At 39.4% G+C, this 12,103-nt stretch overlaps 1 protein-coding gene across 3 annotated transcripts in view; it reads left to right on the forward strand.

The window, feature by feature from the left end:
- Positions 1–12,103, forward strand: part of SUPT3H (SPT3 homolog, SAGA and STAGA complex component) — a 496,390-nt gene that overhangs the window by 402,356 nt on the left and 81,931 nt on the right. For all 3 annotated transcript variants that reach the window (XM_008262999.5, XM_008262998.5, XM_089333878.1), the window contains 2 exons: positions 1,137–1,249; positions 2,014–2,121. In XM_008262999.5, coding sequence (XP_008261221.1) covers positions 1,137–1,249; positions 2,014–2,121 — 221 coding nt within the window. The remainder of the gene's footprint in view (positions 1–1,136; positions 1,250–2,013; positions 2,122–12,103) is intronic.

The raw sequence follows: 12,103 nt of genomic DNA on the forward strand, positions 1-12,103 counted from the left end.
ATGTAATGATATCAGTAAATGGATACCATGGAGAAGCAGCTTTTTTGGCCTCTGTGGTCAGGATTCATATGAATGACGAATGATCAGAAACCATTCCAAGGAAGGAAAGGAGCAAGAGTGAATACACAGAGGATTACAATCAAGGCCAGGTGGTGATTTAACATGGTAGTAATGTAAAGGTAATTTTGAAAGTCAGGCTTAAGAATTTCTTTTTTAGAAATGTGTTTGTTCATTCATTCGTTTGTTTGAAAGGCAAAGCAACAGAAAGGGAAACAGAGAGAGAGAGAGAGAGAGAGAGAGAGAGGGCTTCTATCTGCTGGTTCACTCCCCCAAACAGCTACTACATCCAGGGCTGGGTCAGGCCAAAACCAGGAGCCAGGAACTCCATCTGGGTCTGGGTCTCACATGTGGGCTGCAGGGGCTCAAGTCCTTAGGCTGCCTTTTGCTGCATTCCCAGGCACGATAGCAGAAAGCTAGTTGAATCTCCAACCCACACTGTTAAGTGAGATGCCGGTGTTGCAAGAGGTGACTGAACCTGCTGTGCAACAAGGCTGGCCCCAGAATGTGTGGGCATCTTTGTAATCAGGAATATACAACCGGATTTAGATTAGACAAGATATTAGTTTATTTAATGCAAAATTCACAACTTTGAGCCTGTTCTAGTAATAGATGCATTTTGAAGAGCATTAGGAATACAGTTTATGTGTGCTACTATCACAGGTTCTGCCTCACAGGATTTTCTTTTCACAAGAGTAGATTAAGTTAAATCAAGCAGGCAACTCTTCCGCCTGTCATTGTAACATATGCTGTGGCCAGTGCTACCTTGTCGTGAAGCAGTGTGAGAAGAGTTAAACATCAGGTGGTTTCATATACTATGTCATAAAGCACAGATCTGAAATAAAGCACAAGGAATTTCTTGAGCACAGCTATTTTTGTTGTTTTGTAACTGAGGTTAAAACTTAGATTTCTTGAGACTTGAATATTAAGATGTTATTAAAAGTTAAAAAATACTGCTTTAATTTATTTGTAATATGTCTTATTTTTTAATATTTTCGGCTTGATGATAGCAATATGCAGTATTAAACATTTTAAAAACATATTCCTGAAGTTTTTTTTTTTCTTTTTTCAATGGCTAGCCAAAAAAACTTCCAAATTTCGAGACTGGTTGGACTGCAGCAGTATGGAGATAAAACCCACTATTGTCGCTATGGAAATTTTAGCATATTTAGCATATGAAACTGTGGCACAGGTAAGAATTCTAAACTGCCTATCAGGCCACATGTGTCTGATGGATCTTTAGCTCTGTCTGTGATCAATTCTTTTACCCGCTGTGCTCTACCAGGAATGAACACAGCCATGAGTTGTCTTCCATGACAGGTATATCATTTTCTAAGTAATTTAGTTCTTTGCATCCTCAGTTCTGGTGGTTGTTAGGGTAAAACAGACTATTTCTTGTAACTTTACAATAAAGGGATGCCTGCATACTTTTTTCTTGACATTGAACTCTTAAGTTCACATCTGCCTCATTTAGATGTTATTTTTGAGATTTGAAAAATACCTTTCCAGGTATATGAGATCTCCCAAGTGCTTACCAAATCTGAGTCTACAATCACTGCCCTCTAACAGAGTTTTTGAAAGTGTGGTCTGTAGACCACAGCATCAGCATTTCCTTGGTTTTTGTTTAAAATGCGAATTCCTAGACTACACCCTTAGAACAGACCTAATGAATTAGAATCTCTGGGCTTAGAGCCCAGAAATCTGTATAAAGTGCTTCCCTGGTGATTTGCAAATGAATTTTGAAAACCACCCCTCTAGAAGATCAGAAAGTATCATTTGTATTCACAGGTAAGTCACTTCCTCAGTCAGTGACAGTATAGTCTCATGCCTATAATATAGTTTTAGGCAGACAGTATTATCGGTTATTTGAGATACATGAACTTAAGGTTTGCCTTTTCAGTGATATTCGTGATTATTTCCAGCTATGTGACTCTTTTCACTGCTCTGATCTTCTAGTTAGTGGACTTGGCTCTTCTCGTGAGACAGGACATGGTGACCAAGGCAGGGGACCCCTTCAGCCATGCCATGTCTGCAGCCTTCATTCAGTATCACAACTCTGCTGAGGTAAGTAGCAAATAGTTGGTCTTCAACACATCCGTGGGTCTTTCACATGTCTGGTATTTCATTTTTAGTTCTTAGAGAAGAATGGCCTTTAAAAAAATAAGATTTATTTAACTATTTGAAAGTCAGAGTTACAGAAAAACAAGAAGAGATAGAGAGAGAGGTCTTCCATCTACTGGTTCACTCCCAAATGGCTGCAATGGCTGGGGGTAGGCCAGGGCAAAGCCAGGAGCCTGGAACTTCTTCCTGTTCTCCCACATGGGTGCTGAGTCCACTGCTTTCCCAGGCACATTAGCAGGGAGCTGGATCAGCAGTGGAGCAGCCAGCACTCCAACCATTGCCCATATAGGATGCCGGCACTCAGATAGCAGCTTAACCCGCTACAGTGCCAGCCCCAAGAATGCCTTTAATGAAGAATTTAAATACATTCAACATCCAGATATTTTTGAGCACCTACTGTGAGCCAGGCCATGATCATCCACTAATACAACAGTTTTTTCTACCTTTTCTTCACTTCACTTCAGAAACGAGAGAGGGATGGTTATAGAAGACATGAGTTTTCCATGAGAGATAAAACAGCTCAGTTTAGTAATCGAATAATGCTGAAAAAAGTTATTTCTTCGTGCCTCAAAGATGAGGTATTATAATTCTTAGAATAATTCCTGATATTTATCAGTAATTTTCTGTCTCCCTTATTGATTCATTTCTAAACATAATTTAAAGAAGTCTTTTTGATCTGGTTAATGCTGCTGGAATCCTCAACTAGAAAGTCTTCTTGCCAATTTTAAGACTTTGTATAAAAACTGTGCACCACTTTTAGTATACAAAATATTTTCTGTAAGCAGCATGTGTCTAAAAACCAGAAACGTAATACAATATGTTGGATACATTTGCTAACAAAAACAGCAGTTTCATTTAATTCAATGTAATCATCGCAGAGAAGAGAGTAATGTTAAGCTAACATCCACATGTATAGCTGTGAAGCAAGTCAAGTCTGGTGAAATGTATATATTGACAATGGTTGAGTGCTGTTTTATATCTATATTTAATTACAAATATCTACTCCCTGTTAATATCTGCAGGTTAAGCTCAAATGGTCTCTAAGAAATAGTTGTAATCTTTTCTTAGGTTATAGACCCCTTTTGATAGTCTGATGAAAACTACAACCTTTTCTCTATAAACACATTTGCCAATTTTGTGTATCGTTTCAGGCTGTTCACCGATCCCTGTGGATCCCAGGGTTATTTAGAAACCATATTAAAATATATGCCTGCATAGCATACACGTATTCCAGACAAAAAGTCAATTTGGTATCTTTTTTTTTTTTTTTGACAGGCAGAGTGGACAGTGAGAGAGAGAGACAGAGAGAAAGGTCTTCCTTTGCCATTGGTTCACCCTCCAATGGCCGCCGCAGCCGGCGCACCACGCTGATCCGGTGGCAGGAGCCAGGTACTTATCCTGGTCTCCCATGGGGTGCAGGGCCCAAGCACTTGGGCCATCCTCCACTGCACTCCCTGGCCACAGCAGAGAGCTGGCCTGGAAGAGGGGCAACCGGGAGAGAATCCGGCGCCCCGACCGGGACTAGAACCCGGTGTGCTGGCGCCACAAGGCGGAGGATTAGCCTAGTGAGCTGTGGCACCGGCCCGATATCTTTTTATACCCCTTTAAAGAATCACATTGGCCTGAAGTCCAAGTAGGGATTAAAATGTTTATGCTCGGGGCTGGCACCGTGGCTCACTAGGCTAATGCTCCGCCTGTGGTGCCAGCACCCCAGGTTCTAGTCCCGGTTGGGGTGCCAGATTCTGTCCTGGTTGCTCCTCTTCCAGTCCAGCTCTCTGCTGTGGCCCGGGAGTGCAGTGGAGGATGGCCCAAGTGCTTGGGCCCTGCATCCGCATGGATGACCAGGAGGAAGCACCTGGCTCCTGGCTTCGGATCAGCGCAGCGCAGGCTGTGGCACCCATCTTGGGGGTGAACCAATGGAAGGAAGACCTTTCTCTCTGTCTCACTGTGTAACTCTGTGAAATAAATTTTAAAAAAATGTTTATGCTCATTAAAAATCCATTTTCCCCCCTTTGGTAAAGATCGTACATCATTATCAGTCAACATACTTTAAAGTCCCTAAAGCTTACTTAGTTGATTAAACACTATTTGTTTTCTTTATGTTACAAACACAAATTGTCATGTCAAAGAACACCGTTTAAAATGTCTTTGATGCATGTTCGCTTTATGAATATGTGCATAAGTATGCTTTCCATTAACATCAGACAGATTTGTTGTAACATTTCTAATTGAGGAAATTTACTGTGAACATAACAAGCCTAGTTTTCCCTTAACATTCAAGTGATTGCTTGCCTGGCTAGAAAAACTTTTATTTCCCCCCCTTTCTTGGTTCTCCAGGGTGGCCAAGCTGCCCTGGGCACTCGCTCAGCAACCACAGCCGCTGTTCCCAGCTTACCCAGCAGTTGAGAAAATGTCCAGTGTGCTGGATTTCCTGGGCTCTCGGGGAGCTGGAGCATGAATGTCAGAGAGCGTCCTGACAAAATATGTTAGTACAAGCCTCATGCTCTTTCCTGGCCTGGCAGACGCCTCTTGTCCTCTGTGACTGGTGGTCAGAGTGAACATTCACGGAGACTGGAGGCCTTCCTCCCTGCCCTTTGCTACTTGACAAAACACAAAGAGAATGCCAGGGTAAGGAAGGGGTCATAGATCAACATTACACATCAGCAGTTAGCTTCAAGGACCTGGACATCAAGGACTATGCCAAACTGGGTCCATAGAGGGACGCTAGAGACTGAAATGATCTGTGTTCAGAGAGACATAACAAACAAGCAAGCAATTCAAGATGGCTGAAACTAATTTTCAAATGAGTAAGACAGACAGACAGTGTAGAGGATTAGAAAAACAAAAACCAAGAAGACTTCTAGTGACAGTCACAGGTTTCAGAGAGAAGGTTGAGTGTTGAAGGGAAGCCAGCACTTTGGTGAGAAGGTGGAAGTGCAGAGATTACTCTCGGGCCTCAGACACACCACAAATACAATTATACAAGAAAAAAAATCCAATTAAAATAGTCAAGCAAAGCCTCCATTGAGAATGGGTAATAGGGAGTTAGAGAAGCAAGGCCCAGTTTGCATAGGGTATTAGACTGCTAGAGTTAAGGAACAGTTGAACATTTCTTGGGTGAAGCATGATTCATTCAAAAGAATGTGTTCAGAAGATCCAAATGGTGATGCTATGTATAGTAAATTGGAGTGAATGAGCCTGGAATCATGCCTCATAATAACTGGCTTCAGGAACTTGGGGTGTTTGACTATAGAAAAGCAGAGGCTCTAAAAATAGCAGTCTTCAAATATTTAAAGTACTTCCATGTGAAAGAAAGAACAGACATGCAGTCATGGCCAGAGAAACCAGATAGATATGAGAGCTGTTAGGAAGGAAGGGATTAGACACGAGAAAGGCTAGAGGAATCTCCAGTGACCCTAAGGCATTGGGTTTGGTTGAGTTACTGAGAAGATGCCGGTCACCATGGACACAAACAGTACCAGAAAACCATTGAGTTTGTAGAGAAAGTTGAGGGATTCCTTTTGAGACATGAATTTGAAAAGCTAGCAAAAATTCCAGGTGGAAGTGTCCATATCTCAACAGAAGTTTTCAAAGCTGTAAGTGAACAATTCTGAAGTTGTCTAAAATTATACACATTAGAAATTAACATTTAAATCCTTCAAGGGCAAGAAGGGAATATTATTTCTCTGGACTAGATAGGGTACATTGTGCATTTACCTTTGTTAGGTGTAAATAATATTGACTTCATAAAATGGTAAAGAAAATCTAATCTCAGTAGAAGACCATGTCTCTGTAGGCAGGGGTCTTGCCTGAAGTCCTGCCCGGACTCTGCTGAGAACATGCTTCCTCCTACACCAACAGCTCCATCTGCAGGGTCATAGTACTGGGAAAACCACGTTGAGATCCCTAGGGATGGGGAGATCAGGGCAAGACTCAGCTAGAACCAAACAAAGGAAAAGAAAAAAGATCAGTGATAATTAATTTTCTAATGGAGAATGGAGAAGATCTCATTTTGTTTTTTTAAGTGATATGAAAAATGTGTTTTTTTTTTTCTCACTGCTCATTTATTTTTAGAAGCAGTCCAGTAACATTCAACAATTCTTTTTTTTTGAAAGAGGAAAAGTTTATTGTCGGGTAGGGAAAGCCTGACGGGTTCAACAGTTCTTAATGACTTCTGCTCAAGCTTTCTTCTGGATAAAAAGGATGGTGATTTTTTTTTGTAAGATTGATTTTATTTGAAAGTCAGAGTTACACAAAGAGAGGAGAGAGAGAGGTCTTCCATCCGATGATTCACTCCCCAATTGGCCACAATAGCCGGAGCTGCGCTGATCCAAAACCAGGAGCCAGGAGCTTCTTCCAGGTCTCCCACATAGGTGCAGGGGCCCAAGAACTTGGTCCATCTTCTACTGCTTTCCCAGGCTATAGCAGAGAGCTGGATCGGAAGTGGAGCAGCTGGCTTTCAAACCATTGCCCATATGGGAGGCTGGCACTTCAGGCCAGGGTGTTAACCCGCTGCACCATAGCGCCAGCCCCAATGGTAATTTTTTTTTCTAATATTTTATTATAAAATTTTTCAAGCATGCAGAAGTTAAAAGAATTAGAGTGAACACCCTATAGAATCATCTGGATTTTATACTATCATTTTACTATATTAACTATAAATTTGCTATATTAAGAGTTATTACATCTGTCTATCTAATCATCCCTTTACCCCACCCTTCAGTTCTTTATTTGATACATTGCAGAGCAAGTTGTAGACACTAGTGCGTTTCATCCCCAAATACTTCATTATATGTAATTTATGGTATTTTAAGGTAAAATCGGTACATATGAACCACTTGACTGTTACGTGGACAGTGGGTTTTTAACAAATATATAAACGTCTTTCTCTCTAAAACTCTATCAAGATACAGAACAATATCATCTGCTCAGAAGCTTCATCCATGCCTCCTCCCAGGCGGTTTCTGCCACTGTCTCTGGAAAGGTGACCGCTGCGCTGGTTTGTTCCATCAGAGACTAGTTTTTTCTATTCTAGAACTTTATATGGAACGAATAGAGTATGTACTCTTTTCTGTGAATTCTCTTTTACTCAGAAGGTTCTTGAAATTTATTTTCAGTGTAATCCTTTTAAAAAAAAAAAAGATTAATTTTATTTATTTGAAAGGCAGAGTTACAGAGAGGCAGAGGCAGAGAGAGGTCTTCTATCTGCTGATTCACTCCGTAGGTGGCCACAACGGCCAGAGCTGAGCTGATCTGAAGCCAGGATCCAGGATCTTCTTCCAGGTCTCCCACATGGGTGCAGGGGCCCAAGCACTTTGGGCTTCTTCAGCTGCCTTTCCGGGCCATAGCAGAGAGCTGGATCGAAAGTGGAGCAGCTGGGACTCTAACTGGTGCCCATATGAGATATGAGATGCCGGTGCTGCAGACAGTGGCTTTATCGGCTACGCCACAACACCGGCCCCAGTATAATCTTTATTAATGAGCAATATCCCATGTGTGAATCTATTCATTTATTCATTCTCATATTGATGGGTATCTAAGCTTTTGAAACATTATGAATCAACCTACTGTGAATATTCTTGTAGAGGTCTTTAAGTAGAGGTGCTTTCATTTCTCTTAGGCAGACAGCTAGGAATGAGATTGCTGGCTGTGTCAGGCTTGGTTTTTAAAGAAATTGCAAAACATTTTTTCCAAAAAGGTTGTACCGTTTATACTTCTTCTGGCAATATTTGAGCTTCAGTTGCTCCACATCCTCATCAACATTTGGGTTTGTCATTGTGTTTGCTCTCAGCCATTCTCCTGCATATGTAGTGGTAACTCTTCGTAGTTGAGGGGCACTTCCCTCACTAAAGTGACCTTTTTCATGCACTGAACAGCCATTCACATATCTTCAAACCCTTTACCCAGAATTTTCTTGGGGGGGAGAGAGGCAGCTCTCTGTCAAAAATGTGTTTTTTGTCTCAGTTTGTGGTTAACCTATTCTTTATCATAACGATGTCTTTTTATAAGCATAAATTTTAAATTTTAATGAAGTGTAATTTATCTAATTTTTCCTTTTTTTATTGCCTTTCCAAACTTTGTCTGTGAAGTCTTTGGTTACTCCCATGTCATGATGATATTCTTTTGTGTTTTCTTCTAGAAACTTTGTAACTTTAATTTTTGTTCTGTTAATCTGGTCACATTAACTTTTGTGAATTATGTGAATTAAGGCCAAATTCAGCATTTTACATATGGATATCTAGTTTTTGCAACTATTTGTTCATAGGACTGTTTTTTTTTCCTCATTGGATTGCCTTGGTGGCTTTGTTGAAACCAAATGACCATAAACCAAATAGTACTTCAAAAAATGCTTGGAAAATGGAATTAAAAGATTAAGTTTAATTTGACGCAAGAAATGAAATCTGTGTGTAGTTTTTATTGTAATACGCAATTCCCATGACTTTTGAGGTACCCTTTTCTCTACATGAATTTATTTCTGGGATTTCAGTTGTATCTCATTGGTTTATTTGTCAGTTCCTTTGCCAGTATCTGTATGTGTGTTTTGGAATTGACTTTTAAGTTTCTGCCCCCAAAAAACCCAAAAACATTGTAGAATTTTTGAAAGTGATTGGATTGAATGTTTATATCAGTTTGGGATGTGAATGTTTTTATGATACCAGTTCATACAATCCATGAAAATGGAGTATCTCTCTCTACATTTATCTTTTTTTTAAAAAAAGTTATATATTAAATGGTAATTTTTTTTTTTTACTATCTGATACTGTATTTGAAAGCAGTTACAGAGAGGGAGGGATAGAGAGACAGAAAGAGATCTTCCATCTGCTGGTTCACTCCCCAGATGGCAGCAACGGCCAGAGCTGGGCCGATTCAGAGCCAGAAGCTTCTTCTGGGTCTCCCACGTGGATGCAGAAGGCAGAGGCCCAAGCACTTGGGCCATTTTCTCCTATTTTCCTAGGCCATAGCAGATAGTTGGATTAGAAATGGAGCAGCCAGGACTTGAACTGGCCCCCATAGGGTGCAGTCGGCAGCTTTACCTGCTATGCCATGGTGCCGGCCCCCTCTCTTTATTTATCTTTATGAAATCTCTTTTTTTCATTGTCCTATTCATTCTGAATCCTCCTTTTTTTTTTTTTTTCTAAATGATATAATCATTCCGGCCTTCTTGTGATTACTGTTTGTGTCATGTATGCTTTTCTATCCGTTTCCTTTTAATATAAAATTAAATACATTTAAAATGTATCTCTTATAGTCAGCAAAAAGTTGAGTCTTGTTCCTTTATCCTTTCTTTCTGTCAATATCTTTTAATTATAGTCTTTAGTTCTGGGACATTTAATGTATTTATTGACATGGTTCACTATGGATCCACCGCCTTCCTATTTGTTTTCTGCTTTTTCCCTCCATTTTTTGGTTTCTCTTCTCTTTCCTGTCTTCTTTTTAAGTAATTGTATACATTTTTAGCAACTCATTTTTTTTTTTTAATTTGACAGGTAGAGTTATAGACAGTGAGAGAGACAGAGAGAAAGGTCTTCCTTCCATTGGTTCACTCCCCAAATGGCCGCTACAGCTGGCGCTGCACCAATCCGAAGCCAGGAGCCAGGTGTTCCTCCTGGTCTCCCATGCGGGTATAGGGCCCAAGCACTTGGGCCATCCTCCACTGCACTCCTGGGCCACAGCAGAGAGCTGGACTGGAAGAGGAGCAATTGGGACAGAATCCGGCACCCATATGGGATGCCGGTACCTCAAGCGGAGGATTAACCAAGTGAACCACAGCCAGCAACTCATTTTAATATACCTACCAGTTTCTTTGGATATCTCTTTACATTCTTTTTTTCAGTGGCTATGCTAAGATTACAGTGTACATCCGTAAATTTTCAATATACTTGGAGTTGTACTCCTTCACTCCCATGAAGTGTTGACTCTTGTAGTTTTATAGGTTCATTGCCTCACTCCTGTCTTTCATGCTATAATTGTCTTAGTGTTACATCTTCATGTTATAGCTTTTAAATAATCATGTTCCAATAAAATTAAGAAAAATAGACTTTAGCATTTATCATTCACATTGTTTTTCATTTCTTTTTGACAGAATTTTTACTGGTATTATTTTCCTTTTGTGTTATGTTGAATTTTATTTAGCATTTGCAAGGTAAATCTTGGCTAATAATGATTTACATTAGTTTTCATATTTTTGAAAATGGCTGTACTTTTCCTTCATTCCTGGAAGATGCTTTCACAATATCTAGAATTCTAGGTTGACAATTTTATTTTTCAGCACCTTAATAACATTCCATTGTTTTCTGGCATCCACTGTTTTTAATCAGAAGTCTATAGGTGTATATCCTTATTTCCTCTGTGTAATGTTGTTTTCTCTGGATACTTTCAAAATTTTGTTTTTACTCTGGGTTCCTACAATTTGACCATGATATCCATCAATATGGTTTTACTTATATTTATCCTGCCTAAAGTTCACCTGGCATCCTGAATGGATCTACATCTTCAACCAATAGGGATTTTTAGCAGTTATTTCTTAGATATATTTTCTGCCTCATTGTCCATTTCCTCCACTTCTAAAACTTTGAGAACATTCCTTTGATTTCATAGGTACCTGAGGCTCATTTTAATTTCTCTTTTAATATTTTTTCTATTCTGCAGATAACATAAATACTATTAATCTTTTGTGTTTCAGACTTTTTATTGTGTCAGCCCCAGTCTGCTATCAAACAAACTCTGCCAGTTATTTATTTACTCATTCAGTACCTTATTTCTGATACTTTATTTTATACTCCTGGAATTTCTATTTGATTTTTTTATGGTTTCAATTTGCTGTTATTTATATTCTCATTTGTTATATTTTCTTTTATATTCCTAGGCAAACTTTAGTAGCTACTTTAAAAATCATTGTTTATTAAATTAAATATCTGAAATAGTTTTGGATTAATTAAGTATGGCTCACACTTTCTTGTATTATTGCATCTACTAATTTTGAATTATATCCTGGACATGATGAGTGATACATCATAGACTTTTTGGGGTTTTGTTATATTTCTATGGAGAAAGTACTAGTTGGTGATGATGGTACTATAGGTATATTGATATGTTAAACGGGGAATTTAGTTTTCTAGACTAACTTCTAAACTTCAAAGCCCACTTTAGTGGCAGTGGCTAGCATTTCTCTTTACTTCCTATAGTTTTAGCAGAGTTTCATGAATTTGGTACTATTTAGAAACAGCTGAGGGAGACCAGTAACAAGGTACTGGCAAAGTCTGTCTATTAAGGGTCCACTTCCTGGTTCGTATGCAGTCATCTTTCCACCTGAATCTTACATCGTGGAAGAGGTGAGGGGCCTCTATCAGACCACTATCATAAAGGCACTAACACCATTCATGAGGGCTTCATTCTCATGGCTTAATCACCTCCCAAAAGTCCCGTGTCCTAATCCATCACTTATGGAATCCAAAGATTCAGACCATACCAACCTCCTACTTCACTTTTCCCAAATCTTATTTGATTGCCATGCCAGAAATTCTGAAAGATTTTCTGTACTAAAACCCAAATTTATTTAGGAATGCAAAGGCAAAATATTGTATCTATCTGCCATGGAAAAAAAGAAATGAAAATTGAGTCCAATTGATAGAAGAAAGGAGTGAATTTAAGAGATGCCATGGAACACACAGGAAGGCCCTCCCACCCCACTTGATGTTGAACTTCTTGATGTGTCTCTTTCTGTATTTCCACTTGAGTTTCCTCTGGATTACCTACTTTAGATTACAAATCCAGGTGAACATTTGCATAGAATGCCTCAACTACCCCACAGATGTCTGTTATACCAACTGTGAGTATTAATCACATTCTTATTGTTGAGCAGATTAGACTCACAGAAGTCTTACCCTCATCTGGGGACCTGATATTCATACTTATTCTAATATAT

The sequence above is a fragment of the Oryctolagus cuniculus genome, chromosome 5, assembly GCF_051225735.1.
Source record: "Oryctolagus cuniculus isolate XC-2025 breed Fujian yellow rabbit chromosome 5, ASM5122573v1, whole genome shotgun sequence".
NCBI classification, from domain to species: domain Eukaryota; kingdom Metazoa; phylum Chordata; class Mammalia; order Lagomorpha; family Leporidae; genus Oryctolagus; species Oryctolagus cuniculus.